Raw genomic sequence first — 24,644 nt, 5'->3', positions numbered from 1 at the left:
AATATATTTACGCATAAAACATTTGTAGTCAATTTTCAAATATGTTTAGGAATACGAATTTTTTACTTTCACAAATGTTCAATATGTCCTCCACCAGACGCACGGCATACATCTATCTAGGAGATAGTCAAACTCGCCTCATACTTACGCGAGCATATCTAGTGTTATATTGCCTCTATTGTTGCTATCCATTGTCGCAGTTGGCTTACAGTTGTTGGATGGGGAGGCACATAAACGGAGTCGTTCACAAACCCCTGCAAAAAATCATAAGTGAGGTCCTTAGTGGCCAGTGTGGAAATGCGAATCCGTAGATCCCTTACGGTCGATACAGCACTGTGGCAGTTCATCGTTCAGAAGTACAGTAAAGTCTCGATTATTCGCGGAATTGGGTGGCAAGGGCACCGCAGATAGCGAAAATAGACTAAAAATGAGGTGCAAACCTGAAAAAATATATTTCAACGTAAAAACTGTTTTATTGTACAAAAAACATAATGAAACTTTTAAAATACGTTTGCTCTACGTCAAAATCACTAAAATAAAGGACAGTAAACAAAAAAACAATACTGTACTGTAAACCTGTCAGTAATTCTTGATCTTCGCACTATAGTATCGGTCTGCAGCAACTAATTTTTCCCAAGTTTCGAATATTGTGGCACGATAAGTTAAATCTATGTTTGATAAAGCTTCAATACCAACAGTAACGCCTTACAGAACTGTTCAGTTAATAAATGCATACCATGTCAGTTATCATAATCTTATGAAGTCCTTTAAGCTGGATAGGGAAAAAAGAAAAGTTCAAAAAGTGAGTTGAAGATTTCAAAAGAAAATCTTTGTTACTGTTTGATGTCTGTGCATGTAAGTGCAACACAACATTATACTGCAATCGCCAAAAGGTCACTGGTAGTGAGGTCTGTGAGTGCCCTGTGTCTATTATCTGTAACTGTGAAAAATCAAAAAAGATATCCATCATTGAACTAAAATTCTTGTACTCCCAAAGAAAACTTGGCATAGGTAAAATCGGAACTGTGGACGTAAAGAAAACAAAAAAGATTATCCAAAGACAGTTGGTTGAAGATAAAAGAACTCAGTCCAATGTTAATTTATTATCATAGTCATCTTCTTCAAAATATACAGACACAGAAACTCTCCTGTCAAAAGAGGTAGGCAGTGATTCGTCTGAAGAAATAGAAGATAGCAATGATGGAGATTTCGAAGAATTTAAGGCTGTGAGCCTGAGAGTCATGTCAGATGCACATTAAACTGAAAAATACTGCTCTGACTAGCGATTGTTTTGGAGCATTAGATAGAGCAGCGACAGGTATCGCTTCATATGTGTCGCAAGATTTTGGTGTTGTAACTGATGATGGCCACATCCATGTTATTGATATAAATAAACTTAGAAGAGAAAAAAACTGTTAACCGCTCAGAACTCCAAATGCAGAATATGGAGAAGCATAACCCACTTCAAGGTCTATATTTTGATGGAAGGAAGGATGACACTCTCGTGATTGAGAAAGTATACTCAAAGCAGTTTCGAAGAACTATAAAAGATTGACATTACTAAATTCTACAAGAACCTAATTCTGTGATCGTTGGTCATGTTTCACTCTACTGGGTCTGCTGAAAACATTGCCAATAGCATTCTTTCTTATTTGACTGAAGCTAGATTTCCATTTCATGAACTCGATGTAATTGGATGTGATTGACAGTTGTCAATACAAAGTGGAAAACTGGTATTATTTGCCAAATTGAAAAACAAATTAAAAGGCCACTACAGTGGGGTGTGTGACTTTTACATTTAGATGGTGAAACAACTGGACCAAAATCATTTACTGGTCCAATTGGTACATAGCTCAGTAAATGTGAGAAACTACCAGTGGTAAATTTTGACAGTGTTGAATGTGAGTTTCCAAATATTGACGGACAAATTTTAAGCAAAGATCAACAGTACCTGCTGGACATAAGCTCCGCTATAAAATCAGGAAGCTGTCCTGAATATTTAGCTGTTCGTGAACCTGGTCTACTTTCCCATTCAAGATGGTTAACAACGGCCAACAGAGTTGTCCGATTGTACTTAAGTATTGCAAACCCAACAGATGAACACAAGAACTTAGTTTATTTTATCCTAAAGTCTTATATGTCAGTATAGTTTCATATCAAAAAAATAAGTACTTCACAGATGGACCAAAATATGTATTTGAAGTTATAGAATCGTCAAGATTCCTGCCAGAAAACTTGCTAAAAGATCAAAAGAAACTAAAGACAAGTAAAAGACTGTATTTCTTACAAACTGAAGTTTTACACAATCAGAAAAAAATGTCTCAATAGAAATTTGTCCTTTTTTTAAGTGTAATACGCTAGTAATAAATTGTCAATGTATTCCTTTTTCATCTATTTATCTTTTCTATAATTGTGTCTGTTGAAATACGTCTATAGCTACTTGTTATAGAAGTTATTTGAATTTTCTCCATGTATTGGAAAAGTTATCAAAATCGTATATTTTCACAAAGTTTAGGGTTGTTGCGCTACCGCCAGACGTAAACAAAAACAAAAAAAAAAAAATCTTTCGCATTTCATTTATCTACCCTAGAGGCAAGTTTTCCGCAGTATAGCGTTCCAAATAAAGAAAAAATATTTTTTTCGGCCCACCCGAATATATATATATATATATATATATATATATATATATATATATATATATATATATATAAATCCTGATTTGTAAATTTTAAAATTTTGCGAATCTAAATTTCTAATTTTACGTCCCAGTTTCTGCTCTTTAGGCTGAAGATGGCGGATGATAAAGAAATAATTATAAAATAATCGGTGAGATGATGTGTGAGGAAATGGGAGAACCCCTAGAAAATTTATGGACGCAATGGTATCCACTACAAACTCACTTGGCCTGGGATATCAAACCAGGGACCCTTGGCACCAGAGGTGAACGCTGTACCACTACCCACCGTGCCCCCGTCATGTACATCATTAACCTACTATAAAATTTTTAGAATAATTCTCATGATATACGAATGTTTTTGTGCCAGACGGGGTCAGAGGAAAGAGACTCAGACACCGACAAAAACTGCGACCCGTCCCATCCCGGCAATTATAGATTGAGAAATCTTGAGTTGTTGAATACCCGACGAATAATCCTTTTGAATTTTGGAATGCGATCATAGATTCTTCAAAATTCATCTAAATACGCGTTCAATATGCTCACCTACACAGAAATACATACATATATCAGTTTGCCACTAAAAAAGATATACATACATGTGATCTACTCTAAGTATTTTCAGTGGTCTAAATGGAACGTGAGATCAAATAGAATAGATGAGAATGAGATGCACAGTAATAGTTACTGGATTCCCTTTAAACCTGGATTTCAGAAAAATCAAATAGAACAGATGACATAGAAGTGATAGTTATTGGTTACTTTTGGATCTGGATTTCTAAAAAATCAAATCGATGACAATGGCGGCATGACGAAAGTGGGAGGAAACGGGATAACCTAGAGAAAACCCATACACAAGGTATTTGTCTACAACAAAGCCCATTTGGCGGGAGCTGGTATCGAACCAGGAACCCGTGCCAGAGGAGAGCCACCACAACCCCACAAAGGAATTCCATAGTTTCATGTGTAACAATATAAAGGTAACCAAGAAAGTTCTGTCGCTCTCCGTGGAGGTGGCCCTCACACCATGAATTGAATGCGAATGGAGATAAGGTGAAAGTCAGTTGTTGATGTGGGTATATCCAACATCCTACCTGACTGTGGCAGTTCAGTAACACTGTGAACTTTCGTAAAGACAGAGTGAACATGGGACCTTCACAGAACGTCATAAGGGCGTGTATGCTGTACGAGTTCAAACTAGGATCAAACGCCGCTGCAGCGGGGCGGAAAATATGCCGGATTCTAGACAGGCCTTTGGTGAGGATATTGTCACTACACGGATAATACAGTGGTGGTTTAACAAGTTTAAGGACGGTGACGAAACATTCGAAGATGCACCTCGTGCCGGAAGACGAACACATGTACAAAATGAATATCTTCTGGCAGCAATTGAGGCGAGCAGTGGCCAACATGTGAGGAACTGGGACTACAATTCAGTGTGAGTGGAGAAAGCATTGGACATCAACTTGGGAAGCACAAGTTGGGTCGGTGGGTCTCACATGATTTGACTCCGGCCTAGAAGGCAACGTGAGCAGACAATGTGTTTCTTAGCTGTCTCGTCTAAGGGAAGGAGCCATTTCTGGATAGGGTATTGACATGTAATGAGAAGTGGGTCCTGTACGAAGCTCCACGGCGCCGTCGCCATTCGTTAGCATCTCATAAACCGGTTCCAAAACAGCCAAAATCAGCACTGCACAAGGAGAAGGTACTCCTGTGTTTCGTGGACTGCTCGCGGCATCGTGCATTGGGAACTGCTACCAGCTGGTCAGTTCAGCAATGCAACTGTGTTCTGTCAGCGGTTGAGCCGTGTTCAAGAAAACTTCAAAACTCTGGAGCCATCACCTTTGAAACGCAAAGGGGTCCTCCTGTTGCAGGACTACGCTAAGCCCCACGTGGCTAGGATGATCCGGGACACCATTCTACGCCTTGAATGGGAAACACTATTGCTCCCCGGACATTGCACCCTCCAGTTATCACCTGTCCCATTCCTTGAACAATCACATTCGAGGACACAAGCTCAAATCCCAAGTAGAGGTGCAAAATGCACTTGAGACCTTCTTCGCTTCACGACCCACCAAGTTCTACCGCGATGGAGTCCATGGCCTTCCAGAACGTTGGTAGAAGGTTGTCGATACTGACGGGGACTATTTTTGATCTTCCAGGTACGTCTTAGGTGACATATCGATGTTCGAAGGTGAAAAAGCGACAGACCTTTCTTTGTTACCTTTATAGAACATGAATGCTTAAATGGTATTTTAAGTATACTTTAAAGATACATACACAATTTAATAAAACTCAGTTTGAATAATAAAGCCCATTAGGCTGGATTTTTTAAAAAAGCTGTGGGCTTTTCACAACCCTAGTACCTATAGATCTACAATTTTCCTAATATTTTACTTTTTTGATTTCGTTTCTCCGTTTCTCTAAAGGCAGTGACCTCCTTTGTATTCTAGTTATATTTATAGAAACATGAAATTGTTTCAATACCCTTTAGAATACCTTTCTCTAGTGTGAAATGTAATGAATTGGAGACTAATGTAGAGGGAGACTACAGTGTATTAACAAGGAAGAACAGTGTATTTGTTAATAAGGAACTGTGGAAAAAAATATAGAAAATTCGGGTCAAAGTCATTTTGACCACTAGCGGTTAACAATTTGTATTCATGTATTTCTGAAATTATTCTATACAATACTATGAATTGTATTCGTGCATGTGCAGTGGATCACTCAAAATTAGGTTTTAAGTATTCTTTAATATAATCATATTTTCCTATGTGTTTAAAGTAATTATTCTATATTTTGTTGTTGTTTATATGTTGATGATAACGTGTATATATTTTATGTTGAGAGAAGTAAAGTTACAAGTAAAGTGATGATTTGTGTGAGGAAATAATCGGACGATGTGTTTAATTTAGTTATCCTTTTGTCAGGGTTTGGTTACCTGGATTTTGTTTGTTATTATGTTGAAGGGATAGAATCCAAGTAAAATATGTCATGTCAATCGAGTATTAGCAAGTTAATTGGAAAAATATATGTAGCAGTTAGCAGCGAGCATATTTAACAATATTTATTATTAAACGGTAAGAGAGTGCTTCAAAATTGGATTGCGGAGTCTCCTTGAATTGCCTGTAGTCAGTTGATTACTGTCTACGTTTTCTGAGCACACAGTTAATCGAACTAAACACAACAATACACTGAACAATACTATGTGATAAATATATAAAACACATACTTACGTAACAGTTTCAACACAATAACTGTGTCTTTATCAGACTCCTCCTCTCCTTACAAGAAAGCCTCGTTGAGTTTGTTCTAGGAACTTAAATATTACATAGCAAAAATGTTATTGCCAAGGTCGTATCCGGAAGAATATTGATGGTCAGATTCCCTCACTCTATATTCACAAAATCGTTGGACATTTTTTTTCTTAATCATTTTAAAAAGAATCCTTTGTAATCATACACTTTTACTTTCAAGTAGTAATACAAGTGACGAAAGTCCTGTGATTGCAAAAAATAATAATAATAATAAAAATCGAATTTAGGATTTCAGCGAATGTATACGTTTTCTAAATTCTATATGCCCGAGAGTGATTTTAGATGTTTGTCCAGATGTATATATCAAAACTGTAATTATGTCATCATTAAACAAATCTCTTTAGTCTGAATCAGATTTCATATCCAAATATTCAATTATTAGATATCTTTGCATCTGTCAGTTCGAATAGGTTTCTTTCCCACGAAACGCGACTCACACATTTCACTAAAACATCTTAATTAATTTCCTAGTGCTGTTAAATGTTATCAAATATCAAATTTTGACTCTTTTTCGGAAGTATTTAGTCATATACATGAGGAAAGCTAACAAATCATGCCACTAGTAAAAAGTGTCCACGCGTGGATGAATTTCCAAGTGCACTTTTTATACTAATTTGAGGATGCTGAATTTAGTTGAACTATTTTTAAACTTACCGTCCATGGTGCTCACGATAAGAATGACCTCAAAGTTTGGGGTCTTTGAAGTACCACTTATGCCAATGGAAAACTTGCCATGGTTCGAAAGATTTCTAATTGCCCTTTTCATTAGTTCGAGGATGCTGAATTCAGTAAAACTATTTTTTAGCTTAACCGTATATGGGATCACAAAAAATAACCTCAGAGTTAGGGTCTTTAAGGTACAGTTTATGTCTGGTAAAAGTGCTCCTCTACCCATGGACGCGTAAGTTTTTAAAAATAGTTCCATTACATTTAGTGTCCTCAAACTCGTATAAATAAGGCAATTAAAAATACATTGAAGCACGAGCATAAGCGGTATTTTAAAGATCCCATCTTTGAGGTCATTTTTCTTATGGCCTTACAAATAAATAAGTTGAAAACTAGTTCCATTGCACTTGCATCCTCAAATTACTATAAAAAACCCACTTAAAAGTTATCCATATGTAGGTACTTTTTACTAATGAAATAATTGTTAGTTCTTTCGCATGCATTACAGCGTTATTGATCTTACCCATTCTTTTCCAATTTTCTGTTTTGTTTTTCAAGGCCTTCAATAAATTTTATCAACATACTGTACAGGGGAGGTCAAATTTTAAGTGCTCCATAAAATGTCCATTGTGCTATTTTTCAGAAAGAAGAATAAAAACTTCATGGGCCAGAGATAATGGAAAGTATTTATAGCCACGTTAGATTGAAAACAATTCACATTAGCTGTATTCACTTCCACCCCATCTTATTCACCATCTTATTGAAATTGAATTTCTTTCCTTCTAAAAGTTCTTCTGTAGTGAAATAATAAATCATGTTTTAGTATAGGTTCATATTGTTCCAAAAGTTGTGTGACTGTTACTAATTTTCCTCTATATTCAGGCTTCAAAAAGCGCAAAACCCGCCTAGCTATATATGTATAATTATCCTTCACTATTGTTTCTAACCTTCCAACAGTATTTCAAGTTTTCAGTGATTTCTGTAAGAGTAATTTTCTATTTCTCGAATAAAACCAAAGGGTCTGATTTGTCTCCATTAGTTGAGGTGATTGGCCGTTGGGTATATGGCTTATTTTCAGTTCTACACAGTGGAGTTTAACTGTATGAAAGTGTATAGAGGATTCTCTCAGCCCTTCGTCCAACCATTTTTTGACCAGTATTGTGACGGATGTATTTTTGTAGACTATAATCTGCACCTACATCCTGGTAAACTGTTATGGAACTTCCTGTGCGTGGCTAATATTCGTTACATGAACTAGTTCCCTATGTTACCATATGTCGACTGGATCCAACATGTGTGAAAGATATTTGAAATTTCCGTTTCCAGAGCAAACACTTCAGAGCTCATTCAGACTTCCCAGTGGAATGAAACCTTCTTCACGTAGTAATGCACTACGAATACATGAATTGAAATACTGTTACATGAAAGCATAATCAGGCGTTTCCTATTTGACACAGATTCAGTTTGTTTCTTTTGCATTGTTTGTGTTTGTGTCTGTTAGCTGTGGAGTCCGCATTTGCTTCGCATTTCTAATACTGTGCATACCCAAACTGATGCAATGAAGAGTGTACTTCCCTATTTCTTTGTTCTAGTTATGATATTCTCAAAACTTTTTTGAGGACCATAGTTTAAAATGCTACTTACAGAGTGCTATAGCTGTATGGAGGAAAATAATAATAAGTATTTTTTAAAAAGTATTCCCGAATTACTTGCGACATTTTGTCCAAGAATAAAATACAAAATGCTGAGCGACAAATTTTAACCAAATATATTAATTTCTGTATGGGAAGTAAATTGTAACGTAGATCTATTTAGTTCAGTCACATCGAAAGTAAATTTACAGTCAAAACAAGCACTGCTAATAAAATTCTGAAAATGAATATGAAAATGTCATGTAGAGTTAGAAGTTGAAATAGTGTATTATTTCTTATTTTCCATACTCCATTGAATTTTCATTCATATTTTTTTCAGCATTGTTTTTAATTTCACCTGCAAAAACCACAAGCTTTTGCATTAATGTAGCGACTTCTCTTTCATTTTCTGGAATATTGTTAAAGAGTGATAGTAATAGCTATTTGTTCTTCATTTGGATTTATATTGAAGATTAGACGTCTACTACTAAACCATTCTTATCAAAGACGAGTATGCAAACTGTGTGACTGCTAAATTATTTTTCTAAAAAAAACTCACTAGTACTACCCATTCGTTGCCATAAGAAAACCTTAACTTTTATATAATTTGTATTTCGGACTTCCATTACAAGTAGCACCAGTCAAGCAGGTCCGGATATCATGCGTGGAAGCAGATTCACAGCATTTAACAAATATAACCATAGTTATCCAGATTCCAAATCTCAGTTCCAAAATTTTAATGTTTATTTCAATTACCGGGATACAAGAGCCATATTACAGCTGTCTGCTTTTAAACGATCCGGATTGTAGGATACACCAGTTATCTCACCACTTTACTTCCTACAGCCAGTACATATATTCTTTCAAGACAACGACGTATTTCCACATGACTGCGAAGCTTTATAAACAATGGCTAAGAATACATATAAAACATCCGTAACATCCATCTCGTGTTAGTACATAGACTGTAATATTAGCTTTCTAAATTCCGTAAAATTCATATTATTTAATAAAATAATTATTGCATACAAAATCAAACTTAATAATTTTACATTGGGAATCAACTGGAATATGGAAGTAGGCGGGGTTAGGCTCTTAGCAATTCATATTATGGTACATTTCAACGATATTCCACAAACATGTCTTACCATTTATATTTAGTTACTGGACAAAATAATATAATTTTCAATATTTTTTATGTCAGGTCGATTAAATAACACTTAAAATTACTTTAAACGTCAAATTAATTCAGTTTCACATTTACCAACTTTCACTGTTTATTTTTGTATATCCATCAATCGGTCAATAATTAGAAAAAGATAAAGATGCATGTATACAGAATTTAAAACACTTTCCGCCCAGTGATTGATTTAGTATCCCAGAAAACTATAATTTATCGACTCGTTTTAATTAAATTTGAGTTGAAAATTCATAATAACATTTTAAAATTAGTAACAGCAAATCTTAAAATGAAATGAACAAGTATTTACAATAAAATAAAACAATCAAATAATACAAATGTAGACCAAACAAATCAGATTTGTAACGATCGTTTTTCAGATCGTTACAATTCCCCGGCTTCACCGGAAAAATTTTATGATCTTAATAAAGCAACATAAAATTTTTTACCTTCTACTATTCATAGTTTTCTTACATTCATCTCTTTTGATCTCTCAAGACTGAATAAACTAATAGAAATTACAAACTAAACAACAATTTTAAAAACAGTAGCATTAATAACATAGAATTCACTCACTCTTTACAAGCTCTTTTATTTTTCGATGTCTTACGTCACCTTTCAATTTATTTCGTTTCTTCCCCGTATATTGTCTTCCTTTTAATTGCTTAGACTTCTTTCTGCTATATTTCCTCGTACTGTTTTCTTGTGACTTCTTTACTTTCCTCTTCTGATGTTTCCACTGTCTTCTTTCATCTGCATTTTTCCCTTTTATCCACTTGTACTTTCTTGTCTCTTCTTTGAACTTCTTTCGTGTCTTCTTTTGATTTCTGAGTTTTCTTCTTTTCCTTTTTCTACGCTTCCGATTTCTGATGATGATTTCTGTCAGTGTCTTTCTTCTTTTTCTGCTTCTTCTCTCGTTTCCCTTTTTCGTCTTTCTTTTCCTCCAACACTTATTTTTACATATTATAATATAACTTCTTTTCTCCAATTGTTGTATTGCGTTTTGTTCTTTGTGTTGTTTTATCTTCTTATAAGGTCTTTCGACTAGTCCATTTGATGTTGTTGTACTTTTACATGATACAGCTTTAACACCCGTACTTTCATCATATACTGTCATATCTACAATTACATGTGTTGTCCATTGGGCAGTGTTCGTCAGACCGTCACAAGATCCTTTTGTCCACTCACTTCTTCACTCAGTTGGTTCAATCGGATGTCGACAGTTGGTATCTCAGTTCTCAAATCATCCTTCAACTCTTGTCTGCAGTTAATAAGTTCCTGTTCAGTCTCAATCATTCTTTTATTCATCCGCTCTTCTAACTTCTGCCAATGAAGTTCAAAATTCTTATTCTGATCCTCGAATTTCTTGTCCAAATTGTTATTCATACGAGTCATCTCATCCTCAAAATTTTTATTCATACGCGTCATCTCCTGCCACAGTTTTGTCAAAATTGTTTCAGGTCCTATATTACTACTTTCAGCAACTTCTTCTTCCTCTTCAGAAGCCTTATCATCCTCTACTATTGACTGACTACTTTTACTGGTACATATATTGCAACACCAAGTGCTTAATATTTCTTTTAGTTTGATTGAATCCAGCTTTTCACAAGACACATGAAAATAATTACTACAAGTACTGCACATTATACTATTATCAGTATCCTCTCCAGTTACTTCCACACCTTCACAACACATATACATTAAATTGTCTCTGCTTTTAGCAGTTTTATCACGTTTATTCTTCCTTACCATATTATTCAATAATGTTCCGCCTACTTCCGAAGTCCCAAAATCTTCTCAAAAACTTTTCTTTTTCTCTGGTATCCACTATCCTCAACGCTGATATCTTTTCAGATCATTGTCGTTATATTCTGACTCTGGATCTGCGACTAGTAACGACATGTGTCTTCAAAGTCCGGTAACACGGTCGCCATTTTCTGTGACTGTTTAAAATTTATTTTTTAAAAAAACTCACTAGTACTACCCATTCGTTGCCATAAGAAAACCTTAACTTTTATATAATTTGTATTTCGGACTTCCATTACAAGTAGCACCAGTCAAGCAGGTCCGGATATCATGCGTGGAAGCAGATTCACAGCATTTAACAAATATAACCATAGTTATCCAGATTCCAAATCTCAGTTCCAAAATTTTAATGTTTATTTCAATTACCAGGATACAAGAGCCATATTACAGCTGTCTGCTTTTAAACGATCCGGATTGTAGGATACACCAGTTATCTCACCACTTTACTTCCTACAGCCAGTACATATATTCTTTCAAGACAACGACGTATTTCCACATGACTGCGAAGCTTTATAAACAATGGCTAAGAATACATATAAAACATCCGTAACATCCATCTCGTGTTAGTACATAGACTGTAATATTAGCTTTCTAAATTCCGTAAAATTCATATTATTTAATAAAATAATTATTGCATACAAAATCAAACTTAATAATTTTACATTGGGAATCAACTGGAATATGGAAGTAGGCGGGGTTAGGCTCTTAGCAATTCATATTATGGTACATTTCAACGATATTCCACAAACATGTCTTACCATTTATATTTAGTTACTGGACAAAATAATATAATTTTCAATATTTTTTATGTCAGGTCGATTAAATAACACTTAAAATTACTTTAAACGTCAAATTAATTCAGTTTCACATTTACCAACTTTCACTGTTTATTTTTGTATATCCATCAATCGGTCAATAATTAGAAAAAGATAAAGATGCATGTATACAGAATTTAAAACACTTTCCGCCCAGTGATTGATTTAGTATCCCAGAAAACTATAATTTATCGACTCGTTTTAATTAAATTTGAGTTGAAAATTCATAATAACATTTTAAAATTAGTAACAGCAAATCTTAAAATGAAATGAACAAGTATTTACAATAAAATAAAACAATCAAATAATACAAATGTAGACCAAACAAATCAGATTTGTAACGATCGTTTTTCAGATCGTTACAACTGTACGTTGAACCACTTCATCAGTTAAAAGTGATATAAAAGTGTTGTCAAGTACTAGTATTATTATTATTATTATTATTATACCACGTGGACAAAACTACAAAATTGGTGGCGTATTTAGCTGCAGAAGATTTGATGGATATATTTTCAACTGTAATGGTTACCTTAACCCTAGGAAGTCCAAGAATTTTTTTTGTCTCAAGTAGGTCCGGGGGGAAGAGGGGCTCCTTGAACCCACAGTATGAAAATGAGATTTTTGTTGTTCCTGCTTTAGTGTTCTTTCCATTGCCAGAATGGTCTTCTTATGTAAACCAACTAGATTATTAGCTCTCTCGTTCACATGATCCTGTACAAGGGGCCTCTCCTAGAGCAAGCAAAAATAGCATTCTTCTGTTTCTTTTTCCTTTGTTCCACGAAGGGTTGCAAAGCAAAAACAAGGTGTATGAATTGAGAGCTGCCATGTCTAACAATGTGTAGAACAGTGATTAAGGCCATCGCCGTGTACCTCTCTTTGTAGAGTACTTGCGGACCATTTGGTCTATTGTATCGACTCCACCGTTGGTAGAGTTGTAGTATAAATTTATGTGGGTCTTCTTTTTGTCACTGCTGTTGTCAACGGCATTATCTTCATGCTGGGTAGAAAGTAAAATCAAATTTTTGCTTGGTTTTTGCTTCGTTATATAGGACACGATTGTAACTGGTGGTTTGCCACTTTTAGGATCAGTAAAGCAAAACATAGAAAAATACAACTTCCGTCCCCGTGTTTCCTTTAGCTCAGCTGGAATGTTTCCTGTTACGTTGCAGTGTCCCAACCATAGTCAAACCAAAATCAGTGTAAAGGGTTTCGGCCAAATCAACAGAGGTATAGTAGCGATCGGTAGTTACGTTCCCACCTGTATGCTTTATTGCTTCCACAAGCCTCTTCACAACAGCTGTGGGGCCTCTTGTTACATCATCACTAGAGTCATTCTTACCACAGTAAGCTTCCGTATTCAAAACATATCTTGAGGTAGCGTCACTTAGAATACGAATGAGTATTCCATATTTTCCCGGTTTTTCCTTCATGAATACTTTGAATAAGCAGCGGCCACGAAATAGTGATAACATTTCGTCAATAGTTGTATGTGGATCAGGCTCAACATAGGTTTTGATATTACTATTTACTTTTTCAAATACACTGCGAAAAGGTGCTAGTTTGTCAGTCTTGCTTCGTTCACTTCTGGTTGATTTGTCATCGAACCGTAAACACTAGTTAAACTCTTTCATTCGATTACGAGGAAATGTTGCCATGTAAATATCTCTACTGTAGAGTGAAGACCACAGATCGTTTATTCCAATGCGAGTATCCAACGTTGCACCCATTGTTAGCAGAAGTCGTCCTATATAAGCATAAAGTTCAGATAAAGTAAATTCATTTATGCCTCTCGCATTAGCTTCTTCATTTGTGTGTGATAAAATGATGTGAAATACATCAGATGTAAAAAAAAAAAAAAAACTTACAAAATGCATCATTGGAGACGATGACAAACCAGGAGGCAAAACTTTTGCTTCTTCCGGACCACGGTATACATTAGGTCCTCTCCTACGAGTTATTTTTGGTGGTTCCTTCAGATATGTTCTTCCTGATTTTGCTGTGAACACATTTGATCTTGTTCCGGTAGTACTATCATTGTCATGTTGATCGAGTACATCATCTTCACCACCTGTATCCTCACTGCTAGAAACTATAATGTCCAATTGATCTACTTCTTCATTTTCACTGTCACTTTCTGATAGTTCGCTTACAGTATCACTTTTATAAAGTTCAAATTCAATTTCGTCCGAATTCATTGCTTACCAAACAACTCAACGCAGACAGCTTCCCTTCATTAGAACACACTTTCCCTCCAAAATTACGTGTATGCAGGCGTACCAACATTGCTTTCTGGTAGATTTACCAACATACTATAACTCACATAACGCCATCTAACAAGAAATGAATATAGAATAATCATTCAGAACTTACTCGTGGCTGATATGCTGTTTCCCAACATAAGAATACAATCCTTTTCAAATACAAACGAAAAAGAAAATCTAACTTCAGGAAATATACTTGTAGAAAATATGTCACATGGAAGTCCAAGAAGGGGGTTCGATGAGCCCACTACTTTGAAATAATTTTTAACTTACAAGTTACTAAATAAAAATGCACATTAATGATGTGGATTTATCAAAGAAGTAATAATAGACAATAAATGAAATTCTCAATATTTTAATCAAGACTTTCGACGGTTTTTTTTTTCTTCAAGAAATACAAACAAGTGGGTTCGAGAAGTCCCCCCCCCCCTCCCTTGGACTTCCTAGGGTTAAATCATAACGACATGAATTCCACCAAATTTTAAATCTGTAGTTGCCTTGTTTTGAAACACGTGGTATTTATTTTTTAACACTATTGTTCTGTGTTAAAAACTAAGACTCATTGTTTGGTGATATTTGAGGAAGCTAATAAAGCTTTATTTGTGAAGTATAAGATGTGCTAATATAAATCAAAGTTTTGTTCTTCCAAATAAATGATCATCTTTGTTTTATTTCAGTTTGTACCGTTGTAGTTCATAAGCGATGTCATCAGTCTGTTGTAACAAAGTGCCCTGGAATGAAAGATAATACTCACGAAGACGTAAGTAAAATTATCAGCTGTTATGCTGTGTTAAGTCTGTACTACATAACATTTATTAAGAAATCTCCTTCCACAAACAAATAAATAATAAAGTCAACCAAAGAATTACCCGACACCACTGAGAGCTGGTTGTCAATTTTTAATAGATTGCCAATTATGATTGTAAAAGCAATAATAATTCGCTTTATTATTTTTACAATTTATTTCTCCCTTAAATACAAGAGCAGAATTTGTGAAAAATAAAGTGTACAATTAATAAATTCAAACTACTCTTCGAGAATATAATATAAATGTTAAAATTTATTACCTTAAAATTCTTCAGAGTATTTTATATATATATATAATAGTTCGTTATCTCAAGATACTCAAAGTACCAGCAAAAGGGTTAAAAACAAGTAGGTTGAAGCAAGATTTAAAATAGAGAAAAATGTCTGCTCTTATCGCTTGTGGATATTTATCAGAGCTAAGTACTGAAGTCGAATCAATTCCCTAGTCAGTGTGAAATGGCTCGCCTGTTTTTAGTCATAGGTATGTTTCCTCGTTTGTGACATTTATGTTGAGTTTATCTTGCCTATGCAAGATTCGTTACATTTACATATAATCTCGTAAATAGCCGAAGCTTTAAGTATTTGTGCAATAAGTCTTATATCTCGTTAGCACTTTCTAGATACTTCTAAGTGATTTAAAATTGTTTTAGTTTGTATTTACAAAACACATATTTTAGGTGTGTAGCACATCTGGATAGAGTGGGATATCTTTTATTTATTATTTTATTTTGGTTGGTGCCCTTACACATTGTTCTAAAAGTAGTCATTAGGGCAATGTAGTGTTTTTTTTTTTTTTTTTTTCTGTACATTCTTTTATAGGCTGTACAGTTTCATCGTGTACAGTTGCTGTCCAGTGCCGCCATATCGCAGGAGATGCAGAATGTTATGAGACTCATTGTGGGACTTTTTTTTTATGGGAATACCTCATTTTATAGATATTCTTGGGAGTGTGCAAATTCGCAAAATTGAGGAGCATGTTCAGAAAAGACTCCTTTAGTCCTTCTGTTACATCACGGGATTAAGATGGCGAATCATTCGAAAATTTATTGTGTTTGAAAAAAGCATGTGTGAATCCGTTCCGTGGAAAACACGCCTCCGATTATTAAGATTTAAATGAGTCTACAATCTCAATTTAAAATGCTGGAAACTTGTAAATTTTTTGACAAACGTTTACAAAGAAAGGTCGGTTGGCAACTTATTTTGAAAAATATCTGTATAATTGTGGTCAAAAATGTTGAATACAACCACATTTCCTTTCAAAACGGCCTTATCTTTAAGTGAGATATTGATAACAAAGCTACATATTCATCTTCCTTTGAGCTCATGCATCAATACGTTATATATGAGGACTAGAAGAGACGTTTCAAATAAATTAATAAATAAATAAACAATAAGTAAGTAAATAAATAAATAAATGTTCAAGTTTTTTGAACAGAACTCTACATAAATAAGTGACAGAGATTCAAAAAAATTAAAAAGGAAACCTGATTCCTTTTGATTCTGCCTGGAAATATTCACAGTTTTAGAATATAACAGAAAGAAAACACAATCCTCAACTAATTTTCAGACGCTGTTTTCAGACTTACGCAGACATTTTTAAAACATATTCTTTGCTTATTATTGACAACTGTATTTATCTATGCCTAAATATATCATTGTGTACAAGTTCCCAACATGTTTTTAGAACTTAAAAAGAGTGCGAAATAAAATCAAAGTATGAGAAATAGTAAGCGTTGTGCAGCAATAAATATTATTCATATTAAAACGGAGATGATTACAGGATTGAATATTGTGTTACATTAACAACATACTTTGAACGTACTATTTTGTACTTAATCAAATGAATAGCTTACTGTAGACAGGAAACTGTAATTTAGTTAACAATGGATTCGATTATTATTAAGATAAAACCAAGTTTAGTGCAAAATGATAGTTTGTCACAACAGTATATTTTAGAAACGTTTCTCGAAATTGAGGTAACGAGAAGAAACACCCTGGTCAGTTGAGCTTCTTATATCTTTCTCCGAATTATTACAAAGTGACTCTGGTCTCTTTTTGCAGTGAGCTATTCAAATATCCCTATTATTATGAAAGTAAATGCTTAAACGTATGTATTATAGTTAAATTTATTCTTATTTTCTTTTCAGTCACTTGCAGAAGAAAAGCGTTTTCAGATAAATGTCCCTCACCGATTTGTAGTGCATAACTACAAGCGTTTTACATTTTGTGACCATTGTGGCTCATTGCTGTATGGCCTCATTAGGCAGGGTTTGCAGTGTGAAGGTCAGTATTAGTATCAGTCGTGTTTTTCTTCATTGATTATCAAGAATCGTTAATTAAATCATAGATTAATCGCCTTTAGAGTCACTTGTTACATTCTAAAACCGTGGTTCCCAATTACTTCAGAGTTGCGGATTCTCATTTTTTTTTTTTTTTTAAGACAATGTACGGGTCCCACATCTTTGTGTTCGTATCTGCGTAATAGTAGTAGTTGAGAGGTAACAATATTAACATCAATTAAATTATAAATCTTCATCTATGTTATAGGCATACAGTATAGAGTACCTACATACGTGATACTATTTAAATTATGAAATGTAAATAATTGGAACCATTGGGCTTTCCTAGGTAGTTTTTCAAGCTCAGTTCTACAGACGCATCAAAATACACACAAAATGCTCTATCACTGTAGTCAGCTTAACAATGTGATTCCTGTATTTTAAATTGTTGTGTACAGTATCAGGTACAGCGTTCAAGTAAATTTCGAAAAGAGAATATGTAAAGATCTCAGTGTCATATCAAATGAAGTTCCCGGTCGGAGAGCATTAAAATTTGATCGCAGTACGATGGTTTCAGATTCCACCTTAAACTGCAGGTTTACGTCTCATATAGCATCGCTACTGAAAAGGGACGATTAACTCCAACTAGCATCATCATCTTCAGATCAAACTAAATGCAAACACTTGTTTCAAAGAGAGAACTTTCAAATTTAATTAGTTTATTCCCATGTAATTAGATTATATGAAATCATAATAATCCAAGCAACTTCTTACGTATATTTGATATCATGATCGCTTTAGAATGTAAAGATTAGTGCATACATTTATGTTCGTATGTATTTCATATTCTAATATGTAAACATATATGATATTGTGAGATCGGTATAACTAAAGGGTGCAAACAAAACTCAGTCCAAAGGATGCGAATGGGAAAGAAAACAGGGTGAGCTGCTAGTACTGATTATGGCTGTACCAGTAACGGAATTACTCTTCCTGAAACTGGGCCAGTCTCTAAAATTTCAATTTTGAGTTTGCTTTAGTTAGAAACAATGGCGAATTTGGAGGGTTCTTTCAATTTTGTTACATCGTATATATTGTAAGATATTTATACTGTCAATTAATAATATTTAATTATATTTTGAATCAATTAATGGCTCGTACTTATGAAATATTGTATACTCAAGACCAGTACTGAAATTCAAACTGGAACAGAAGATATTATTTTCTTCGTTTATCAATCTAATTCATATCAGTAGTTAATCTATCCTCCACTACCCTAAAAACGAAAATTTTTGTAAATAATTAGATGTTTTTATAAACTTCCTTCAAAAGTATCTATTTTCTCTCTCTGTGAAATAGTATTTTTCCAGTATTTAAATTAAAAACTGTTTATTTTTGCAGAGTATAAGACATTGCAGGAAGAGAATAGAAATAATTTGTGTAATATCTTCTAAATTAAAGCTCCGCCACCGGTCAGTGCAAGACCATCTGTGTCTAGAAGGAATAAATCGAAAATTTTTGCTAGCAACGTACCACTTAGTTTATTTTCTCTACGAAGTGTGAAGTTTATTAATGAAAGCATTGAAACACCATTATAGCATCATTTACAAATTCTTGTGATCTGTTAATTCCTATCCTCATCCATCGATATCACATAAAAAAGACGAGGAAATTTTAAGTCCACCCCCAAGCTCTTGCCTATAATGCATTTGCCTACTTATTATTATAATACAACACACTCTCTTCTCAACTCCATGTTGCAGGATGGTGACCTGGCTTGTACCATTGAACTATAATATAATCTTGCAGATTTATATACTATAAATAATTTATATTTGTAGTTTCTAGTGAAGTATGTATGTTTAGTATGCAATCGACATTGGTAACTGAATGATGTGGAGGTTTTATTCTATACTTATTTTTAGGGTACTAGTATTAAGTTCCCCAAAAACTTCTGCCTTTGGTTCTGTTTTTAAGTGATGGTGCTGCACATGCTTTTAATTTCGAAGTGAAAAGAGAGGAAGACAACGTATTGGTAATTGTTTCCTCTTTTAGCGTGTTAGTTGCAGTCCATACAGTTAAATAGATTTATCAGTGAGATCAGGTTAAAAATGGAAACTCCAAACGGTTATAGGGAGCTTCATGTTTTATGAGTTTAAGCTGAGGACAAACGTTAGTGAAATGGGGAAAAAATTATGCCAAGTGTATGGGACTGCGCGACGCATCATACAGGACAAGGCGCTCAAGGCGGATATTGAGGCCGATCATGGCCAAACATGTAAAATATTAGAAGAAGTAAGAATTATAGTGTAGAAATCAATTGGCGAGACCTCCACCAACTTGGAAGACGGTTTACAGTGGGATGATGAGTTTCACATTAAATGACTGCGGTTCAAAAAGCAACAGGAGCTTTTTTTTAACTACTACTACTACATGAACTCACTTCCAAACTACTAAGACCACCTCTTCATTAATAGAAGTTTATATTGCGTTCGTTGAATTTCTCAGGGTATCATGCATGTTGAACCGTTACTGCCTGTGACGATCATGTACCTGCGTACACTCAAAAATTGAAATCTGTATAAAAGAGTGAGAACCGAGCAGGCTGGGCTTTGAATCGCAGAGATGTCCTGATGTTTGAGAAGAACGTAAAACCACATGTTACTTGGGTTAGTTCTGACACTATTGTCCCAAACGCTAATATTTGCACTGTCAAATTATAATCAGCTATCTGCGCGACCGACTGTTCCAAATCCTGCACGCAATGGATGACTCGCTTGGGAGCGTTTGAGACAGATTATTACTTCTAATGGAGACTATTTCTGATTTTTCAAGTACGTGTTACTTCACGTTATCGCCTTTCTCTTTGTAGGGTTAAAAAAAAAAAAAATCCAGCTGTAGTTCTTAAGAACCCAATATTTCAAAAATTCAAATTCTACAGTATTATTAGTATTAAACGAAAAAAAAATGTCCGAATATGACACATGTATAATCGATAAATTTCATTGAGCTGAACAGCATGATATAGGCGCGTGTAAATTCTCAAGAATAGTTTCGAAAAAAATCGACAAAATATTTTTGTAAACCTAAAAATTGATATCATACGGTAACTACAACTTATTTTTGATGAAATTGATGTTGAGATACACGTCATCAAACTCTTCATTATGACACTAACAAGACAACAATGTGGTTAATGAGATGTAGCCCAAAATTATGACTAACTCTTAAACTTTAATTTTTTGTTTAACTGCAGTATTGTACAGTCCGCAGCAAAAAAATACTGCAACATAAGCATATAAGTTTATTGTAAAACGACGAAGTCTTTTGCTCCAAAATAAATGTACGGGAAAGGACGCCGAAGTTTCTCCTGGCGTGGTTCGTGCCACTTAGACGTTATGTTGATTTCCTGCGCTGTTAAACGTACTTTCACAATAAACTTACATGCTCATGTTGCAGGTTTTTTGCTGTGGACTGTACAAAGAATAGACATCAATCGATAGATTACACCGAACTGAACAACATTATGTGATTGAGATAAATTCTCATGTTCTCGAGAAAATCGAGAAAAACTGATTTTTACTCTGTTGAAATCAGCTATGTGCCACAGACAATAATTTTACGTGGTATGCATGTTCTGTGTTGTCTACTGTAATCTATATATAGTCTACTCCATACTTTTCCATGTAGATAAAGTAGACTGTAAGGTAGGTAAAGTAGTAGTAGTAGTAACATTTAACGCTTAATATGTGTTATAATTACCTTGATAAGACATTTACAGAGGTTGATTCATTATTTAGCCAAAGTCAATGTGCAACTGTACTGCACATGTGCAATTCATCGCTGCAAAATTGCCTCGAGGCAAGCGTCAGTATCTCGTTAGTCACGCATAGTGTTGTAAAGGCCTGGAAAAAAACCGGAAATTAAAAAAAAAAAAAAAAATTTTAACGTTTTTTCCCGAGCTTGGATAAAAACGGAAAAATTGAAATTTTCGGATATTTTACTACATTATGCTTTTAAAATGAAAACTATTTTATATTTACTAGTTTACAGTTAAGATCATTGAGTAGTTATGTTTCTTGTATTGACTAGTTACGTTTCTTGTATTACAATAGGGGAATTTTGTGGCAACAAATATGTTTGCACCGTTCCTTTAAAGTTAGCACCGTGATAGAATGGAGTTATGGCTACAAAAGATACTAAAATATAATCCTAGTTAGATTAATTAATATAAACGCATTTAAATTATCTTGAGTAATCTTACGAAGTTACCGTTTTAAGGCAGGGAAATGTTAAAATAACGACCAGAATCATTTTAGTTAATACCAGTATGTTAAAAACAAATATATATTTTATGGAGATCCGTATCTTCCTTGTGCTGTGTAAAATTTCCGGAAATTTTGAACTCGTTAGAAAAAATCTTTAGTTTGGAAATATTGGCAAAACCAAGAAAATATAATTTAAAAACTATTTCTCGCCTGATGCTAATCTTATTTGCCGTAACGTGTCTGCAGCATTTATACAACGTCTTTCGCTAGCAGGAAAAATACTTAAATCAACAGCTTTTAATTTTACTTTTTAGTTTTCTGATGTCTGAATATAAAAATCCCTCTTTATAATTTGTATACTTCTCGAACAACTCAAAAAAAGAGATGATCTTATACACGCATACACCGCACAAGTGGGTAGATTTGAGCAGCGACAAATATGTTGAAGAATTTAACATGTGAAACTTCCGTTCGTTATTATTGAAGATTAGCAGAATACCCGTTCTTCGCACGGGGAGAATACTTTCATTTTGGGTATAAAGGAAACCAAAACTGTCACCAAAGAACTTAGGGACCCCAAAAACTATGGATTCGACACAAATATCGGTCATTTTCGATCATTTGTATATATATATATCTCCTCTCCACGCTCCCAAGTCACGGCACTGAATTTGGATTTAAGCAACATAAGAAGTGTCACTGTTCATCTCAGCTACCCCGAAAACTATGGATTCGACAATAATATCAGTCATTTTCGATCATTTATATATATTCCTCCCCCTTCCCCAATTTGCGGGATAAATTTGGATTTACATGGCATCGAAAGTGTCACTATTCATCTTAACGACCCCAAAAACTATGGATTCGACACTGATATCGACTACTTTCAATCACATTTATATATTTCCCCTTCCCCCTCTTCTAAGTTGCGGACCTGAATTTTTATTTAAACAGCATCGGAAGTATTACTATTCATCTGAGCAACCCCGAAAACTATTGGTTCGACACTAAGATCGGTACTTTTCAATATATATCCGCACTTCCTTCCTCCAAGTTGCACCTTCAAAGTGAAATGGTAAAATCCATCCCAGGCCCGAACCTCATCTATGCTGAAAATTTTTATCGAGATCAGTCTGGTGGTTCAAGAGTTGTTAAGTTACAAATATAGTCACTTTCATTTTTATATATACAGATAATTTGTCGCAGTAGAAAACAGGTATTTGTTTACATACAAAATTTTATACATAAAGTTTATATTAAAGTCTGTATTTGAATATTAAATAGTAGTAGTTACATGTCTTAGTGCATGAGTATTAGTGTAATTTGCCTACTGCTCTTTCTTTTAAGAAGTAATTTGGTTAAAATTAACAAAATTTCACCAGATCAGAGAGCACATTAAGAACTCAGTTTCATTCAAGAGCCCTATTTGTTGCAACAGAAACGCTTCATGATGGTAGATGTGTATGCAATTGTAAAAGTTCTATAATTAATGCATAACCAGGAGTAAACGACTAAAAGGCACATAAAGGAAATGAATGCAGACTATCAATTTTCAAGAATAATTGTAAACAACAGTTTTATTTTCGAATGCCTCTTTTTTAAATATTCACAACATTGAAATTTCTGAAGTTCCATTTTTCACGCGTTCGAGAGAAGAAAACGGTTTCATTACTAGCAAAACTCACCTAATACAAAGCTTTTTGTTATTTACCCAATTTTTCCGAAAAAAATGTTTTTTACCAGCAGGTTCAAAATTTCCGGAAATTTTACAACACTAGCCACGCAGTAGATCATTGTGGTTGAACGTAGTGTAATGCCTCTGAAACTAAACAGACTCTGGGAGAGGTTTATTGTGGCCCTTTCCGACACTAAGTTCACGGCGTTGCTCTTCGTAGAAATGTGTCAAGTGCGTAATTCTCGTGTAGGTCGTGCCACTGTGAAACGTATTATACCAAAATACACAGCACAGAGTGCTGGACTCACCACATAGGCGTGAACAGCTAGAAACCGGCCTCCCGTGAAGAAAACTCGGCCACTATTGCGTGTGGTTCGGCGTATGGCGATCTCCGAAAATTTTCCTCACAGGATGCGATGGCCAGCAAATGCCGCACATCGTAGACAACAATCAACCGCACCATTCACAGGGATTTACGCCTCACGATCGTTTGCAAGAGCAGTTTGCACGCCCTGAAATCGTGTCATATGGCTAAGCAAAAAAGGAACTGCAGGAGATTATATGAACGTCATCTCGCGGGTGATCAAGTTCGTTGTTACCCTTGATGAGGCGTGAATTTACCTTACAGACTGTGGAAAAGTTCGTGCCATTACATACCTGTTGCCATCATTTGCCGAAGCACGTTCTTCCACCAGTGAACTTCCCAAAAAGGTTCATGATTGTTGCCGGTTTCTTGTACACGGGCAAACTGCATCTCCGAAAGGTGGAGCAAAACGTCAAAATCAATGCTGCGTACTATCAGACTCATGTCCTGACCAACATGATATCCCAACATTGTACAAACAGAACGTGAACCATCCTGCACGATGACAAGGCATCCAGCCACACAGCGAAAACATCGCTGACATTCTATCGCCATATAGAGCAGGAAACTGGAATTTCGGCTATTTCCTTCTCTGACATTCCTGTCAAGAGCCCAGATACAAGCACAATGAACTTTCGGATTCCTCAAGCAGCGTTTGTCCCATCATCAAGCTCGCACCGTCTCCGGGCTGTGGAAAGCGTATAAAGAGGAATGGGATGCAATACCCATCGTCCGGTTACAATGCAATGTCCTGCAATGAAAACTCCGAAGTGGCCTGCAGCTTGAACACAGCCTGTGGTATCCTGGGTAAATGGCACGTTCAAATTCGGTTCAATATAAATGAATCAACGTCTGTATTTGCATCTAGTTTATTACATTATCTGTAATCAGTAGCAATGTA

At 34.9% G+C, this 24,644-nt stretch overlaps 1 protein-coding gene across 6 annotated transcripts in view; it reads left to right on the top strand.

The window, feature by feature from the left end:
- The window catches only part of Pkc98E (Protein kinase C), a 281,404-nt gene that overhangs the window by 187,899 nt on the left and 68,861 nt on the right, over nt 1-24,644 (top strand). For all 6 annotated transcript variants that reach the window (XM_081730782.1, XM_081730780.1, XM_081730781.1 and 3 more), the window contains 2 exons: nt 15,028-15,110; nt 17,305-17,440. In XM_081730782.1, coding sequence (XP_081586908.1) covers nt 15,028-15,110; nt 17,305-17,440 — 219 coding nt within the window. The remainder of the gene's footprint in view (nt 1-15,027; nt 15,111-17,304; nt 17,441-24,644) is intronic.

The sequence above is a fragment of the Thermobia domestica genome, chromosome 11 (assembly GCF_964235325.1).
Source record: "Thermobia domestica chromosome 11, izTheDome1.hap1.1, whole genome shotgun sequence".
In the NCBI taxonomy this organism is placed as follows: Eukaryota; Metazoa; Arthropoda; class Insecta; order Zygentoma; family Lepismatidae; genus Thermobia; species Thermobia domestica.
The sequence above is the reverse complement of the archived record's forward strand: the minus strand, read 5'-3'. Positions and strand labels throughout refer to the sequence as shown.